This window comes from Camelus ferus, chromosome 4, assembly GCF_009834535.1.
Source record: "Camelus ferus isolate YT-003-E chromosome 4, BCGSAC_Cfer_1.0, whole genome shotgun sequence".
Lineage (NCBI taxonomy): Eukaryota > Metazoa > Chordata > Mammalia > Artiodactyla > Camelidae > Camelus > Camelus ferus.
In genome coordinates this window covers 6,009,566-6,027,369 of record NC_045699.1, presented here as the reverse complement: position 1 = coordinate 6,027,369, position 17,804 = coordinate 6,009,566, and the positions used below count along the sequence as shown (strand labels likewise).

Genomic DNA, 17,804 nt, shown 5'->3' with positions numbered 1-17,804 from the left:
GGCTAAATGATGTTTTTTGGCATATGCATGCCATAAAGTAAAAGATCTGATAAAACCATGATAATGTTTTATTAAGGTAGGTTTTATCATTCACAATGTATATGTACATTAAATCATCACGTTGTACACCTTAAAAAAATTCACACTGTACAACCTAAAAAAAAGTGAAGTTTTATCTGCTCTTAAGTATAGAACTGGCATCAACAGACGTGGAAAACAGAGCTTAATCAGGCCCCAGAATGCAGTGTCTTCAGGGATACAGTGTAAACCTTGAGGTTTTACCAAAATAAAGTCTACAGTCTTCCGGTGTTTCGGACAGCTGCTGGAAGTGCCCGGGTTACCCTGGATTTGCTGTCTTGGGTTTAAATGTTTGGATTTGTTTCTCATATGCTGAATGGCATTTTCACGGGGTGTTTGGCTTTGTCCTCAGCTTCTTCCAGACCAGCTGGTCTTGCTTCTGGAGCATCTCTTAGAGCAGAAGACCCTGAGCCCCCGAACTCTGCAAAGCCTGGAGAGAACGTACCGCCTCCCAGAGCAGGATGCAGAGGTAACGGGACGTCCGCGGAGTGATGTGGCGGGCCCTCCCTGTTGGTGAGGAATGACTGTCCCACTGCGTCCCAGACTGTTGGAAGTGCTGTTTCCAGTAGCAGCGTCCTGTGCTGCGTGCTTGTGAGTGTGGAGCAGGACTTCAAGCAAAGGGTAAACCGCTTCCCTGGCTGCACTTGCTCCAGCAGGGGGCTTTTGATCCTGGTCATTTACCGGGGTATTTTGAGGTCCCAAGTTTTCCCCTCTTCTTAAATCGTAAGTCTCCAGAAGGAATGAGCAGGCGGGTGGAGTGTTTCTGAGTTGTGAACTCGGGTGAGTCATCTTGTGCACGACTGTGGCGCCGTCCTGTTGTGCATTAAGGAGACTTGGCTTAGATGTGCCAGAGCTGCTTGGTTGCATTCAGTTAGGACCGGAAAGCAGCCGTGTATAAAGGAAATGAAAACTAAATCTCACAGCCGCGGTCTGAAAAGCAGAATTGGATGCTTGTGGAAACAGTACGATGCAGTCCTTAGTGTCTTTCAGCTTATTGTGAAGAATGCAGCGTGAATCCTGAGATGAAGTGCTAGGGTTTTTCTTTTTAATACATAAAATAATGACTATTTAATGTATTTTGTTGTCCTAAGTAAGAAATAAGCACACGGTCAAAAAGAGAAAAGCTCTTTTATGTAAAACTCCTGAAATGCAGGTAAGTTTGATTTGTGTTTGTTGAGAATAAATGAACATTTAAAACGGAGCCGTCCAGCATGGCAGCCACCAGGCACGTGTGGCTGTTGAGCACGTGGTACGTGGCCGTTTTGAATTGAGATGCGCTGCGAGTGTGAGATGCAGAGTGGGTATCGAAGATGTAGTATCAAAAGAAAAAGCAAAATATCTCGTTAATAATTTCTTCTTACTGATTACAATGTCACAGTGGTATTTAGGATACGTCGGGTTAAATAAAATATTATTAAAATTAATTTCACAATTGTTAAAATGGAGTAAATTGATAAAAACCAGCTCATTACTAGATGAAAAGGTGAAACGGACATCATCATAGATGTTAAAGCCCTTCCATCGATTCAGGAGTTAATTGAAAAACTCCAGAGAGGACACATGGAGCTTTTTACCCATCTCAGCAGAGCTCAGAGGAGATCAGACATGCAACGGTTGCTGTTTATTTCAGCCCTTAGGTTTTTGTTTATAGGCCTTCCCAAATGCCAGCCTGTTATTTTTAATTAGTCTTTAGAAGAGGTTTCTATTTATAGGCATGAGGTTATGCTTTAATCAGAGCTGAATACCACCGAAGTGCCAGGCCCCTGTGACTGATGAAGGCAGGGGGATGGGAGCAGGTGCCGGGCACCTGTCGCTCCTCCCCAGAAAGCTGGGAGGTGGTGGGCCCTGCTTCCTCGCCTTTCCTGTTGGCATGAACATAAAGCACACCGTGTTCTCAGCCCGCGGCTCGGCCTAGCTGTTATATATAACTTCTTGAATCTTTGGGGAATATAACAGGTTTTATCTGGTTGCTTGTTTTACGCCTCACAAGCTTCACCGTCGATGCCTAAGGCCGGAGTGGTCTCTTCAGGCTTGGCTTCTCGGTGGTGAGAGACTGGGGCCCGGGGAGGGCTCGACTTGCTTCCTGTGACTGGCATGGTCAGCGTCATGCAGCGGCACCAGTGCCGGGCACGGGGATTCAGCGGTGGCCAGGCTCACCCTGAGGAGGTCTGTGTTCTTCTGGAAGGACAGCTCCTAAGCAAATGAACAGGACAGTTGCAGATAAGAGCTACAAAGGATAAGTGTTTCTAGGTAGAGTTCAGGAAGGGTCATGCAGAGAAAGTGACATTCGAGCCAGGACCTAAGGGTCAGAAGGAGTTGGCCATGCAAAGCCAAGGGCCAGTGGGGATTTCCATGCGGAGGTGACAGCAGGTGCACAGGGGTGAGCTTGGCACATGCTGGGGTGGAAGTCAGCATACATTTTCTGTAAAGGAGCAGATTTTAATGTTTCAGGCCCCGTGGTTTCTGTCACAGCTACCCATTCAGCTTTGCTGCCATAGACGGTGTGAAAACGAGCAGGCGTGCCCGTGTTCCGGTGGAGCTGCTGATGGACCCTGAAACTTGAACTTCATGCAGTTATCGCGTCTCAGAATAATTCTTCTGTTGTTCATTTTTAAAACTCTTCTAAAACGTCCGCATGACTCCTAGCTGTGGGCTGGTTTGGCCTGCCCCGTCCCCAGTCTGCTGACCCCTGCTCTGGGGCCTGCACGGGTGGGCAGGGCCCAGACCAGGAAGGACCTGGGCCTCGCTGTGTGCCACCCCTTCCCCCCTTCCCGGGCCTCTGCGGCCCCGTCTGTCATCAGCCACACTGGCAGCTTAGCTTATGGTGAGGTTCCCTTGACATGCCACTCAGCACCAGAAAGGCAACAGGATTTTGGCCAACCAGGGTGTTTTCTAGAAACTTCATTGGTTAAGTGATTTATTGTGACACTGATTAGCAGGAATTTAGTTGACTTAACCATCTGCTTCTAAGTGACAGAACATTTCATGGGAGAAAGAATTATTATTTGATGGGAAAAGTCTTGAGGCTTCTGACTTCATTCTTGGTACTTCATCTTGACCAAACAAATAAGCACTGTCCCATTTACTTGTTCTCAGGGTGTTTAAATATGTAATAAATAGCCGGCATTCGAAAACCGGCCGAAGATACTGGAGTGTGGCCGGTTGTGAATGAAGCGTCCCCGTGGGACACGGCTCCAGAGGTGTCTTCCCAGCATGGAGCAGTGGGGTGGTGGCCCTGCTGCGCTTTGATCAGGATGATCAGGATGCCGCCAAGGCGCTGGGACTGGTGTCACATTAGGTGTCTGTGTGGAAAGACTTCAGCCCCATATGAGGGTGGAGGGTGGTCTCCAGTACAGAGTCAGGAGTGCTTGAGACAGTGGGGTTTATTCCTCCTGTCTGGGAGGTACAGGAAGCGCCCCCACATTCCTCCTTAGACTGTGTTTTTCCTGAAAGCATGGGTGGAGGTCACTTTCTGAGAGGTGAGCCTGCTATTTCCGTGGCTCGCTTGGCCCCCTTGTTGCCCAGTGTGCTGGGGACTCCTGGCAGAGCATGTTCCGATGCTCCGGGAGCCACACCTGAGCAAGAAGCCTGTGCTGCCACGGAGTAGGGCCCTCTGTTCTGTAGTCACTCGAGTGTCTTTGCCGTCACGTCCCCTTGTCCCTTCCCGCCTTCCTGCTCGGCGAGTGGGTGGGCTGGTGCGGTCTCCCTGGGAAGTGGATTTTAATGATCCTCTTTGTGTAGCTCAACTTCTGTATCAGTCGTGTTGCCTCTGCGTTTCGGTTGCATTCACGGGATGTTTGGTCTGTGGGTCAGGATTTCCGAGTGTGGCGCTCAGGGTGACGGTGGTGTTTGCCAGCTGTTCACATGTCGGGCACACTGGCCCCGGTTCTGCGTCCCTTGTCCTGCGTGTTCTCCGTCACGTGTGGTGCGGATACACTGGTCTGCCCTGGGGGGGGTACCATGTGTTCAAGTCTTAAGGGAAACGTGCACAAGGACAAACGGAGTAAGCTGGGTCCAGTAACACGTGTCACCCTGGGCCACCTTGTGCCTTGCCTGCCCAGTCTCAAGGCCACCATCTGAAAAGTGAGGCGCTGGAGGGGGACTTCGTGTTCCTCAGCCTGAAAAGTAACACTTACTTGCAGGAGTCGGTCACCTTTTACCTCCTGAATCAAACAGTCCTCTAGCCATGTGCTGGGCTGCTTCACCCAGGTCAGAAGATGAACTGAAGGAAACCTAGTTTGTAGAAATGTGTTGTCTACAGTTTCTGAGCGTGTTGGCTCAAAGAGCCATAAAGGTTTTTAAAATATATTGGACACCTGATTCTTGGAACAGAAGGCGTTTTCTGAGATCCCTTTTAAAAAGAATGAATTTCCTGCCCTCTTAAGCTGTGAGAATAGCCATCCCCTAGCAGTGAGGCGAGGCTCCGTGCAATCTGGTTCTGAGGCCTTTTTCCCCAAGAGCCCCCGGCTGACCTCGGAGCAGCCTTATTTCTACAGATCACAGTTGAGCGCTTCAAAACCAGGGACATGTGCCGTCGCAGGTGAATTTTCAGAAAATTCAGAAACAGCAGCTCGCTGTCCCATCTGCCTCAGATGGGAGTGGCAGGGGCTGGGGAGGTCCCCGCAGCACCACACCCTGCTCTGATGTTTCAGTTGGTAGGTTGAGCCAGAAGTTTAAGTTTGTGGGGGAGGCCGTTACCAGCATCAGGTCCTCCGCTCACTGTACTTGCAGGAATACTGCTGGTTGAAAGGGAGGGGCCTCCCGGCTTAGGTGGGGGTGGGAAAGTGCAGGGGCCACGTCTCCGGTCCTTGTTCGGGGGAACCGCCCTTCCCTGTGTCGACCTCGTCTAAACCCCGCGGCCGTGCACCTGGTCCTGGCCGAGGCATCAGCTCAGCAGCAAGCCGGCCTTAGTCCCAGGTCTTCAAATGGCGGGTGACCACAGGCAAGCCGCCCACCCTCCCCGGCCCCGCTTTCCTCGTCTGCGCGGCTGTGCCTGGGCTACACTGCTCGCTCTCGGCTTTTTTGACCACAGCCAGCTGGCAGAAGGAGCTCCACAAAACCATCTTTACTCTTACACTTGCTATTATTTTCTATTTCTTTAAAAGTGTGCGTTGTGATGCAGTAAATTTGATTTTCTGACCCACCAAAGAGTTGAAGCGCACAGTTTGGAAAATGCAGGACAGGACGAGCTCACGGTCCTCACCAGTGTCCCTGCTGCCTCCCCCCCGGACTGAGGCCGAGGCTCCTTGAACCTCCGTCTCCCCAGGTTTAAAACGGAGCCATAAGCCCCCTCTTTGTGGGATTGTTAGCAGCGTGATGAGAAAATGTCTGTGAGCGTCCAGGGTTTTAGTGTAATTTCTGGTCATGTACGATTCACATTCTCCCTTTTGGTATGAAATGGTCAAGTTTTGTTACTTAGCTCAACAGCCTTTGTATTCTCTCTTTCCTTGAATCTGTCAGGACGGGCAGGGACAGAGTAAAGAAGGGACAAGCTGCCCAACTTAGGCACCCCGAGCATCGATGGGGTCACAGGGTTCTTGATCTGGGGGCTTGGTGGGTTTTTTCTTTGGGTGGGGGGTTTGCTCTAAATCCAGGTTTCTCAGCCTTAGCAACACAGATGTTTTGGACTGGACGGTGCTCTGTGGTGGGGGTGTCGTGTGCTTTGTAGGGTGTGTAGCATCCCCAGCCTTATCCGTGGACGCCAGTCTTCTCCCTTCCCCCACCACCCCAGTTTTGGCGATCTGAAACGTCTGCAGACACTGCCCAGTGTCTCCTGGGGGCAGAGTCATCCCGGGTAAGAACCACTGCTCTAAAGCAGCAGCTGACCACAAAAAGCAATTTTTTCATCATTAACGATGTGCACAATGGTTACAACACAGAGTGGGGTATCTAGAGCACAGTTAACTACATTTCGGGGCCACCCTGAGCCAGCTGCACTCCCTCAAGGCTCCAAAGAATGTAGCCATGGGGGAGGTGAAAACAAAATGTTTCACATGGAAGAAAAGGAACTGCCAAGTAAAGTAATAGTAGCAAGTAGATGTGAGGAAATAGGTTAGTTAAGGAAGGACAAACCTGTTTTACCACTGGTACACCAAGGAAGCTACGCCAGCATCTGTCTGCACTCTGCTCTGAAAAGGACACTCTCAAGGTTGATTGCAAATGGAAAAACATCCAGCCTTGCATGCCTTCCCCCTCCTCCCCGCCTTTCCTCTGGCCCAGGCGGGAGAGCCCTTGAAAACCGTGTAAACTGGCCACCTCCTTTGGTGGATTTTAATACACTGTCAGTAAGAGAACTCAGTGTTTGTTTGAAAAGAAAATACCGCACATATTTGAAGTCCACAGGTGGAAGGCGTGATTCTCGGAGCACAGCTCTGATGCTCACCTCTGAATCTCATTTGGGCTAAAAGCATAGTTTCTGTGAATCGGGAACATCTCATGATTAACAGACCTCTGGAGAGACGCATTACAAGGGCAGAGAATGAAGGTTTAGTCAGGTAGCGTGTGTTCCAAATCTAAAATTGATCCGTAGCTGTGGGTCTGCCCATCCTCAGTGCTGGAACTCCTCTGGTCACGGTGACCGTCGTCCTCTGTGCAGTGTTCAGGGTCTGTTCCTTGCCACGTGGGCCCAGCACTCCCCCTTTCCCCCGGTCGCTTCTCCGTAGTAGTCTGGCTACAAAATAAAACATTTCTCTTTTGTTCTTCTCACAGAAGAGTTTAAAGAGGTTAGATGTAATCTCTTTGGGCTCCCTTACCACTTCAGGGTCTCGACAGTTTACATTTAGTAAAATGCAATGCGCTGAACTTGGTGCCTCCTTCCCCTCTGGTCCACCTCCATGCAGAATCTAAGAAGCACAAAGGCAGGAGCCGCCTGCTGACATCAGGTCCTGTAGTCAGGGCCCCGCACCCCCTCAGGGCTGTGCAAGGGCACTGGGGCCCCAGCCCCGTGGTACCTCCTCTCCCCCTTCCCTTTGGGAGGCTTGCTGGGGGCCCACATGCCCCCAGGCCACCTCCTCACTGCCCAGCCGTGTCAGGAGGCAGGTTTTCAGATTGAACATAAGAAACAGACTGGTTGTGGAGGGTCAGAGTGGTGTGTGGCAGTGAGCACAGTGGTTTTCCAGGGTAGGATACAAGGGGCCAGATGGACCGGGAGCCTCCGGAAGCAGGTGGACACCTGCCGTCTCCAGCACTGAGCCGTTTGTCTGCTTCTTCCCAGGGATGAGAGGTGGTCTGGCTCACTGGCCCCTTGACAGGGTCAAGCTCACGTTGCAGATCAAGAGGTCAAATGTTGATGGATCTGACCTACAAGTAGTGACTTCATATCCATTTAAAAAAAAACTAAGACCGTGCTGGTGCCGGGCACAGCTGTCCTTTTGACACAGCATAGTGACTTGCCGAGTCTGGAAAGCGGGCGGCGTACGGATTGATAAAAGGCATTGGGGTGATTTCCTTCAGTTGCTTTGGGCGTAATCTGCCTTTTTAAACCACGTGCCTTTTATGATGTGGGAAAAAACGGAGCTCTTATATAATTCTTTAGTTATATTTGTGTATGTTTTTGGTTGTATTTGGTTTATGGACATTTAATGTTTCAGAATATTCCTTCAAGATCAGGAAAATATCTCGAGGTATTTCTTTTTTGGAGTTTTCTTTCTTTATCATTCAATTCAGTGTTGAATCCTAGAATGTTTCTGTGGAAACCTTGTCTCAAATAGTCTCCATTGCTGTACTGTGATAAAAGAATTTTTAAAAATTGATCTAAAATAACACAGAACTTTGATTTTTCAGATTAGTGTTCCTCTCTTGTTCCCGAGGCCAGGGCCTGCGTTTTATTTACCCTGAACTGTTAACAAACAGTACATTGTGGCCGGTCAGATGCTCATTTAAAGAAAAAAATGAGCCACTAGTGGCATAATCTGTCTAATTTTTCTTAAGACCTTTTTTTTTAAACTTTTTTTAAAAAGAACTTTTAAATAAATAATCATCAGTCATATTTAGAATTTATATCTGTAAATAAAAGAATGGGAAAGAGCATTTAAAACAGGCGAACTTTTAGGTCCAGGTTCAGCGAGATTATTGGAAAAGTCAGCCTTGGCCAGCGCTGCTTCCGCGGTGCTTGGCAGCAGGTCCTGTCGTAAAGGTGTCTGAAGGTTTGAGGGGCGTTACCTACTCTTGCCGTCCCCCAGGCTGTACGGGGTTTCTCAGAAAGATGCGGAGACGCACACGTTTTCTGGGTCATAGGTAACACTGCCCTGAGGCTCTTTAAATAGAGCCTCAGGTCCAGTCACATCTCATTCATGTTCCTTCTGCCGTTAACGGTCTCACGAGTGAAATCCACGTGTGGGGTTTTACTGGTGCTTCTGGGTTCTCTGTACCTTCATCAGAAGTTCACATGTCTTCGTGTTAGGTATACGTTTTTGTATTGGGTTTCTGTACCGAAGTCCACACCCAAAAAAGCCCACGGCTGCCCTCCGGTTTTCTCTTACCAGTTGTAAACCGAGCTGTACTCCCGTGTACAGTGTGCCTGACGAGCCCTAAGACAGAGGGCTCGCTTTTCTTCCCTCTGGCGCCGTTCCTGCCGCCCTCCTTAGCCCTCCAGTTCCGCGGTCACCGGGGCGTGGGAGCTGGGTCTCTGGCCTTCACGCCGTGAGCCCTGCAGGCTGCAGACGGCGTGGGTGCCGCCTGCCCGGCCCCGTGCCCGCCCCGCAGGGAGGGCCGTGCTCCCTAGGTTCCCCGGCAGCTCGCACCTCCTAGAGTGAACGCTTGTGTACCTGACGGCAAAGAGGGAACAGTTACATTGAATTCAAATTGTTTAAAAAAAAAAAATGAAAGGACTTCCATTTACTGCAAATAATGGTATTTTGTGTGCTTGTCAGGGCATGAGATTTAAAGATGAACCAAACTTGATGAGGTGGCACTAAAAAAAGGGTTTAAAGCTGCTTGGTCTGCGTGTTGCTTTGCTGCAGTCTTGAACCACAGGGGTTGTGTTCCGTGGGGCAACCGATCGTGCCCACGTGTGGGGAGAAGCAGGTGCCCAGGCTGAGCGTGGGAGAGCAGCCAGCCAGCCGCCCAGAGCCAGACCTGCCCCCTGGCTCCGCGGGCGGGACACCAGGTGGCTTCCTCAGGAACCCACTGCGTCCAGTCGTACCTTTCGGGGAAACAGCCTTCCCCAGCTTGACTCGGGTTGTTCTCAGTGACAGCTTTTCTGGAGAAATAATTCGTACACCATACAGGTGACCTGTTTTTAAAGTGTGCAGTGCACTGGTTTTCAGTGTGGCCAGGTGCGGTGCACACTCAGCACCCCCCAGAGAAGCCCGTGCCCTTCAGCTGCCACTCCTCCTCCCCGGGGCCCCCCCCCCCCCCCCAGGCCTGGGCAGCCAGACTGCTCTCTGTCTGTAGACGTACCGCTCTGGGCTTCCATGTAAATGCTTTTCGCTCGGCATGCCGCGTTTAGGAGTCACCCTCGCTTCGGCACATGTCAGTACTTCATTCCTTTGTATCGCCAAACATTTTTGATTGTATGGATTAACCACATTTGTTTAACCATCAGTTGACAGACGTGAGTGTTTTGGCTCTTCCAGGTGATGCTGCTGCGAACATTTGGGAACTAGGTTTTGTGTGGACTTAAGTTTTCATTGTCTGTTGGGTCTGTCCCTAAGGAGTGGAATTGCTGGTTCGTGTGGTACGTTTGTTTATTAACCTTTTGAGGCGTTGCCAGACTGTTCTCCAGAGCACCATGTTTACGCCCTCACCAGCCGTATACACCGGTTCAAGTGTTTATTCATCCTTGCCAATTCTTGGTTTTTTTCCTTTTATTTTAGCCATCCTGTCGAGGGTGAAGAGGTATCTCATTGTGGTTTTGACTGGTCATTTCCCTCATAACTCATCATGTTGAGCATCTTTTCATGTGCTTATTGGCCATTTGTACATCTTTGGGAAAATGTCAGCTCTTTTGCTCATTTTTAAACTGGTTTGTCTTTTAATTATTAAGTTATAACAGTTCTTTGGCAGGGGAGGTAATTAGGTTTATCTGTTTATTTTGGTGGCAGTACTGGGGATTGCATGCTAAGCACACACTCTAGTTCTTCATACATTTTAGATACAAGCCTGTTACCAAGTATATGATTTGCAAAAATATTCTCTTATCTCTTGGGTTGTCTTCTCATGTTCTTGATAGTGTCCTTTGAAGCACAGAAGTTTTAATTTTGAAGACGTCTAAGTCATCTATTTTTTTTTTTTCTTTTTCGCTTGTGCTTTTGGTATCAAATCTAGGAAACCAGTCTTTAATCCAAAGTCTGAAAGATTTATGCCTATGTTGTCTTCTAAGAGTTTTATTGTTTTAGTTCTTACATGTAAGTCTTGGGGCTTATTTTTTAAAGTCCATTTAGCTCCAGTAGGGAAGGTATTGGAAGAAATAGCCACTAAGAGGAAACAGGGAAAGAAGCGTTGAATTTTCTTCATGAAACACGCGGTATGGCTGGAAATCGAGCGTAGGATGCCCTGTTCAACGACTGGTGTCTTTCCCTCCGTGGACTCGGGGTTGGAGTGGCCCCTTCTCAGGAAGTCCCCTGACCACACCCCTGGGCCGCTCCCCCGCCCTCCGTGCACCCTGTTGGCCTTCCGTGCATGTGTCACTGACCGGAGTCTGTTCTCGCCGTTTTCCGGACCTTCCTTAGACTTTCTCCTGAACTGTAAGCTCAAAGAGTGCAGGGTCTTGTCTGTTTTATTCACCACTTTAATCCCTAACACCCAATACTTACTTTCTGGAGCATGGCGTTCCCTGGATCTCCAGGTGTCCTGGGCGAGCAGTGACCGGCACCGACAGGGGAAGGTGACTGGATGGTTAGGGCCCCAGGGAGACCCCTCAGGAGAGAGCGAACCTTGCTGGCCAACCCGGCTGGCCCCCGGAGGCGGTGCGGTCTGCCCGGGGAAGTGAGGAGGAGGCAGCGGCGATGCTTCAGAGCTTCTCCGAGGAAGTGACCTGTGGTCACTTTTATGCCAAGAGTAAAAGTCCTTTTATCAGCAAAGGCCATGTGTCGTGTGTTAATGAGATGAAGAGAGGAGGTGGCATGTGTTATTTCCTAACTAAACTCCATCCTGGAATGCTTTGCCATTCCGAGTGCTGCGTTGATAGGGAAGGAGGCCTCACTGTGCCAGATTTCAGGGTGGACTCAACGTGGGCTCCCCTGAGTTCTGCGCTTTGGAGTCAGCTGCCTTTAATAGCATCCACGTGTTAAGTGGGCTGGCATAGACATAGGAGGAGGAGAGGGTTGGGGTTTGCTTGAGGGAGCATAAAATACGTGAGGCTGGTCGTCACCTTTGACCCTCGCCATCTCTCCACGTGCGTGTCAAGTGTGATGATCCTGATAGCAGTTTTGGACTGTCCCTGTTCTGCACGCTGCCGCAGCTCTAGTTGTAGCCGGTTGAAACCCATTATAACCGGCTAAAACCAGTTAACTTGGAGCTGAGAGCTGCAGGGACCGACTCAGGCAGGGTTAGTGAGAGCCCTTGAAAAGAGCTGAGAGCCTCCGTGCCTCTTCTGTTGTTTTAACTCGGGGCACAGGGATTTAGTAACCTGGCTTTGTGACAGCAAATCGAGTAACTTTTAATTCTCTCTAGTTTTAAAAAAAATGCATGTGAAGATCGCAGTCTTGGAGGGTGAGGAGCTATGCGGTGAGGGAAAAGAAGTGTTTGAATCAAAGTGCAGGTGTTGGAAATTTTGCGACAGCCACACATCCAGCTGTGCCCTTGCCTCTTCTCAGGAGAACGAACAGATGAGATGCCCTGGACCTAAGAAAACAAACACAAAACTTGTGGGAAGACGGTCTGTCCTGGAGCTGCTCTGGGGAGGCCTTTCCACCACGCCTGGGCTGCTGGGCAGGCTTCCCTCCCCAGCAGTAAACCCACTTTAAAGCAAAATTAAATCTAATTTAAGGTCACAAATTGAAAAAGCAGGTTTGTTTATTGCAGTGTTAGACTTATTAACTCACAAAAGCCATGAGCCTTGGTCTTTCTGTTTACAGATATGAAATGGAACTCAGAATGAGGTTTAATGGGCTTCCCCCGATCATATTCCCTGGACGGATTTTTTTCTTCTCTTGGGCAGTAAATTTTGAAATCAAAAGGCCTGAAGGAGCGGAGTGCTTCCTGTCATAAATAGGATGGGTGGCATTCTTCAAAGCATTTTACAGCTTCCAACTGTGCATTATAATTTCAAAGCAGCTGAAAAGCATTCTGAGTTTTTAAAAGTGGTATGTTCATTCAGAAACATTTATCAAGCACGTGCTTACGTGCCAGCCATTGGTACGGGGCCTGGAGATAGTGTAGAGAGAGGTGCCCAGGGCCCTGCCTCACCGACCTTGCATTTTGGTGCGGGTAAAGACAAACAGGCGGACAAGGAAGCAGCAGTTTGAGACAGTGCTGGGCTGGAGGCGGCGTAAGACACGGCCCTGGGAGCACGACCGATGGGGGAGCATGTGGGGGCTGATGAATTCTGGGCCCAAGAGGTGAGTTAAGGGACGTGGACATACCAGTAGGAGGTCATTCGACTAGACTAGGGTGTGCTGGGTGCGGGAGGGCCCCGCGGTGCCATCTGGTGTCCTTGTCCCCTCTGTCAACCTGGCCCCTCACCGCCTTCCTTTGAAAAGCTAAAGGGCTGTCAACACACCTTGAGCCTTTCTGGGACACACTTGAGATGAAACTTTCTGGCATCATCAGAGGATTGAAAGACCAGTGGAGCTGTCGTGTGTTGGCAGAAGGGAAACCCCGCGGTCGTCGTGGGCCACAAGACGCTGGGCAGTCCAGCAGTGGCAAATGGAGTCAGGAAAAGCGCAGATAACACCCATGGCGTGTGCTGCTATGTAAAGGGCGGAAGTGAGTTTGGCCAGGTGGCTGGGACGTCACGCCCATTGGTTGTCCATATGTGTGAAGTTACCTGTTCATAATTTTTAAGTGTTCAGAAATGAAGCGAGGGTGGCAGCTCTGCACGGGGGCCACGGCGCTGTTTTGAGCGTGGCGGCGAGCGCAGGACAGACCCCTGTGGGCTTGCGGCGGCGGCGGCACAGCTGGTGTTCTGACTCCGGCCTGGACTGTCTGATGCGCTTTGTTGATGGCACACTGGCTGCCAGACAGACCCACGTGTAGGGGTCTCAGCCAAGTTGTTGGGCCTGAGCTGTTGCGTCTTACCCTGCAGCAGTGTCTGCGCCGTCTCCGTGACTCCTTCCCTCTCCAGGCACAGGGACTCTTCTGTAAGACACTGGTTTTCAAACCCCGCCTCTAAGGAACCCAGCCACCCCTCCCTCCCCAGGAGTTTACTGTTTAATTTTAGGATGCTTTGTACTTGACTGAATTAAAGTAATTTTGGAACCCACTTATATTTTTCTCCCTAATCTGTCTATATATGCCAGGGTTCCAGATAACATTTTTTTGAAAATTTTTTGGGGGGGTAATTAGGTTTGCGTATTTATTTTTAGGGGAGGTACCGGGGATTGTGTGCTAAGCATGCGCTCTACCAGTTGAGCTATACCCTCCCCCCCACCGATTACTTTTTAATTAAAAGTTTGAAGAATAATGTTTAAGGAAAGTTTGAAAACCTTTGGAAAATTTGTCTATTACAGAAGTAAACTAGGGGGAGCATTTTTATGTACTGTAAGAATTTTTATTTCTTTGAAGTAGTGTCATGGAAAACCCACTAAAATTGAAGTTTAAAAAAAAAACGAGATAAAAGGTGTAAGAGAGCATTGGGAACTGTGAAATGTTAAGGAACACGGGCTCAGCGAGGGAGACGGGGGGACCTGGGCGGGGGGTTCCTCTCCCTAACGCCGCACCTCCTCAGTGCTGGGCCCCCACCACGCGTGGCACCTTGCGTTCGCGCGGGGCCCCGGGCCCCAGGGGGGCTCTGTTTTCAAAGGGATGCCAGAGCAGGCTTCCTTGTGCAGAAGGAGTTCAGGCCACGCAGAAAAGGCCCCGCGTTCAAGAACACCCTAGATTTCCTGGCAGGACGAGTGGAAGCCGGCTTGAGCCAGCTCTGCGTTCTGGGGCTTCCTGCTGTTGGATTTGGGGGGTTAAACATTTCCCGGCACGTCACTCGGATGCCTGAGGCACGGGCTTGGGTTGCAGAGTAGGGGACAGCAAACTGGGAGGCCCAGTCCAGCGCGCTGCCAGCTTTTGTAAAGTTTTATCTGAAGGCGGCTTCCCCTGCCCCTCGTCCCTCCACCCCACCTACATCTCGCCACACGGGGGCAGATGGGCTGAGAAGCCAGAAATGCTTATTGTCTGGCCCTTGCTGGAAAAAAATCTGCCAGCCCCTGTTCTGGAGTTTAATACGAGCTGGTTCTGGATACATTTAAATTCTCAGGCTGAAAAGAGGTTTTGGGGCTGAGGAGGGGGTAGGCTTGTCCTTCAGCAGTTTCTTTCCTGTCTCAGGAGGGAACATTTAAATAAGAGGGAGCCCCAGCATTTCTTAATTAAGGTTGTGGTCACATCACAGAGGTGCCCTTTGGGTCAGTGACTTGTCCGCTGATCCGAGACATGGTTTGGGAATACAGCTGACCCTCCAAGGCAGGCGCTGCTGGAGACCAGAGGGCCTGGCCCTGGGGCCTCAGCCCGGCAGGGCCTCCTGGGTGGCGATAATGTCCTTGAGACGAGGGACAGGCCATGTGTGTGACGGGCTGATGTGAGGCAAGGCTGACTTTCAGGCAGTTTGGAAAACTCCCAGGTGCCTGGCCCTGGGGTGGCGTGAGAAGTACCAGCTCCCCCCAGCCCCTCGGCCCCTCCCCGTGACGCCGCTGCTTCCTCCGCCTTCTCCGCCTGGTGGTCTCGGCCCTCCTGAGCCCGTCCTGGGGCAGGCCTGGCTCTGCGTCCCCGGCTGTGCTGTGTTGCAGCCTCAGGAATGGGCGCAGCAGCCACCTCCAGGCACCTTGCTCCGCTGGTTCTCACCAGCTAACAGACATTTCCTTGGTGTTAATACTCCCAAGTTCTTACACATTCAGTAAGTAGAACTTTCGAAGTCAAAACGAAAGGCAGAAGCATGCTGCTCCTGCTGAGAGGACAGCCACTGACTGGGAGTTGCTATCCTGACATTTGCCACGGGCGACCCAGGGGGCTCATGCCACCCCACCCTGGGGGGACAGCCAGCTGACAAACCGGGGCATCGGGCTCTGGATCAGGACCCTGTGGGTCGTGAGATCCGTTCAGTAGATCATCAACCAGCATAAAGAGAAGAGAAACTCTCAGAGTGGTTGCGTACAGTGAGGGAAAGTGTTAGGAAAAAAAACTTGTTTCTGTGTGTGTGTGTGTATATACACGTGTACATACCATGTGCAGAATGTGTTTTGGATACCCAGGCCACGTGCCTGCTCGGGTCTCCCAGGTGGCTCCGGCCTGTTACTGCGGACATTCCCCATAGTCCTGGTGGAGCCCCTGCTGTGGGTCGGGGGTCCAGTCTCCTGGAGCAGCTGCGTGGATTGCTGGAGGGTTTTAACGCCCTGCCACCAAACGTGGGTCTGACACACATGGGCTTCTGCAGGCTCCCCCTTCCTACTTCCCACCCCATATTCTAAGACCCTCTCATCTGCACACAGCCCAAGGAACCATCGCATTATTGGGCATTCTGGGAGAGCACTGATATCTGAGCTTTCCTCACCCTTTGTTCATGGAACCTTTGGGAACCTGGAAACTTCTGGAATTCATTTCTAGTGGTGTAAATTAGCACTTCTCTGTTAAAACCCACCCGTGCACTGAGGGCAGAACCCGCATCATTTCTCTGTTCAGAGTGTCCTTTGAGCAGAGCAATTTGAAAAGTGGGTTTACAAAACTGATTTTTGTTGGACCAAAGTATTCTGGTTGCACACCTGTGTCTGCATATCTGTGTATGACAGCGTTTTTGTGGCAAGAATCAAGGACCTACATACGGTTTCTTCCTCACCCCCCGCCCCCACAGTCGGTGTGCCAGGGGCTGCGCTGAACTCTTTGCGTGTGTTGTGGGACGTTCGGTGTGGCCACCAGTGGGGTGTGCGCTGTTGTCCTGGCACTGGCTGGCGGGAGGCGGGCCCACCAGCCACTGTTGCACCGAGACTTGGTGAGGAAGGATGGGCACATCCCGGGGCAGTGGGGCTTCCTCTGGAGTGGCCGGAACAAGGGTGCTGGTCCCCAGGGCCCTTCACCGCCACGGGCAGGGCTGTCTCCTCCCACTCCTAAAATGGCCCTTTTCTGATTTTCTTGAGGTTTCTTACTCTCTTCCTGCACCGCCCCCCTCCCCATCTGCAGCCTGACCTGTTGCTGGAATTCAGGGCTAAGGTGTCTGCTGGCTCGAGGCTTTCAGGTGATTCCTGGTCTGAGTTTGGATCGACTGAATGAGTCTGAGTCACAGCTGAAAAAGTCGTTAAATTCTTTAATCTCTGTTGAGACGTACTTGCGGTATAATAAAATGTGAAGACTTAAAGTGTCGATACTGATCGGTTTGGGCTCACTTGTACACCCGTGAATGGGCATTGCTGCGTGAACGGAACCAGGGAGCCACAGGCGCTGTGGAAGCCCCGCTGGGCGCCAGGTGCTCTCAGAGATGCAGGTCGTGTCCCTGTTTATTTTTCACGTCACCGAGGAAGTTAAAAGAAGGTGACTGCTACCCCCATTAATTAATTAGAAAACGAAGAATTGCGAACCTACAGAAGGGACGGCTTTCTTCTTACGACCTGCTTCTGAATTCCCTGGTTCGGGCTGCCCAGCACTGAGAACTGTGCTTCCCTCCTTTAGCAGCAGAGGAAGGAGGTGGGTGCAGGAAAGTATGAGCTGTGCCAAGGGTTTTTTTTTAAGTTTCAGTGATCTGGAGGAAGGAGTCAATTCCATCAGTGCCCACTGTGGAAATATTGCTGGGAGAACTTGAGACAAGTGTTGCTTTGCTGCCAGCTTTTCAGGAAGACCCCATTCCATGTGTGACAAGTGGCCCTGCAAATTGTGGGTCCTAGAGAGTTTAGGGGATAAAAGATAAGGATTTTCTTTGTTTCTCAATGAAGTACAAAGAGAAATAAAACCCTGTGCACAAGCAAAGAAGTATCTGTTGGGCCCTCAGCCTCACACAGCATCTCTGTGATGTCTTTTAAACATCCTGTCATTGGAATTTTGAAATATGTTTAATTGTTTTGTCATGAAAAGACTTGTTGTTTTTTCGGTTCCTTGTGGGGTGGGGAGAGGGGTTGGTCTGTACTTCCTGGATGCCATATTCGCCTTCGGGGGTCGGAAGACTAGATCTCTTATTAATCGTGACAATAAAGCATCTTTACCAGCAAGAGCGGTGGAAATGCTGACTTCATATTGGTCGTGAAAGAGCCTTTCACTCAGCCCGGCTCCTGGATCTTCTTCCAGTGGTGGTGGGACCGCTGCCCCTGCCTTTCGCCCCCGCCCCCACCCCGCTGCCCGCAGGGGCTTTATCCTGCTAGAAAAGAGACTGGAATTCAGGCTTTGTTTCTGTGTGTGCAACTAAGGAGAGCACAGGGAGAAAGGTGGGAGGCTAGTATACGCCCGTCCTCAAAGTCACATCTAAAAAATAGTGTGTCCGCAAGTTGTGCAAAGACAGAATGTCACTGTCAAAGGCCTGGTGGGATCAGGTCACACGTATCTGTCACTAGGACACTGTGAAGCTGGCAGAGTTCTCCTCTGCTGGTACAGCTATCCCCGTGTGCAGTTGTGAGAAGTGAGGCTCCTTCCCGAGGTCCCAGGGCGGGCAGCCCCAGTCC

At 50.6% G+C, this 17,804-nt stretch overlaps 1 protein-coding gene and 1 long non-coding RNA gene across 11 annotated transcripts in view; one reads left to right on the top strand and one right to left on the bottom strand.

The window, feature by feature from the left end:
- The window catches only part of AOPEP (aminopeptidase O (putative)), a 324,257-nt gene that overhangs the window by 298,871 nt on the left and 7,582 nt on the right, over positions 1 to 17,804 (top strand). For 6 of the 10 annotated variants that reach the window (XR_004319043.1, XR_004319044.1, XM_032477459.1 and 3 more), the window contains one exon: positions 431 to 547. The exons of 3 other annotated variants lie outside the window; for them this stretch is intronic. Coding sequence is in view for 4 of the 7 variants with exons in the window: in XM_032477459.1 (XP_032333350.1) it covers positions 431 to 547 (117 nt within the window). In the remaining 3 variants the exon portion in view is untranslated. Of the gene's footprint in view, positions 1 to 430; positions 548 to 17,804 lie in introns of those variants that run through there. One more of the 10 variants, XR_004319048.1, reaches the window with a different exon arrangement.
- Positions 9,920 to 13,830, bottom strand: LOC116663032. The gene is made up of 3 exons (XR_004319052.1): positions 13,820 to 13,830; positions 10,751 to 10,756; positions 9,920 to 10,002 (listed from the first exon to the last, which is right to left on the bottom strand). It is a non-coding gene; the product is annotated as an uncharacterized LOC116663032 (long non-coding RNA).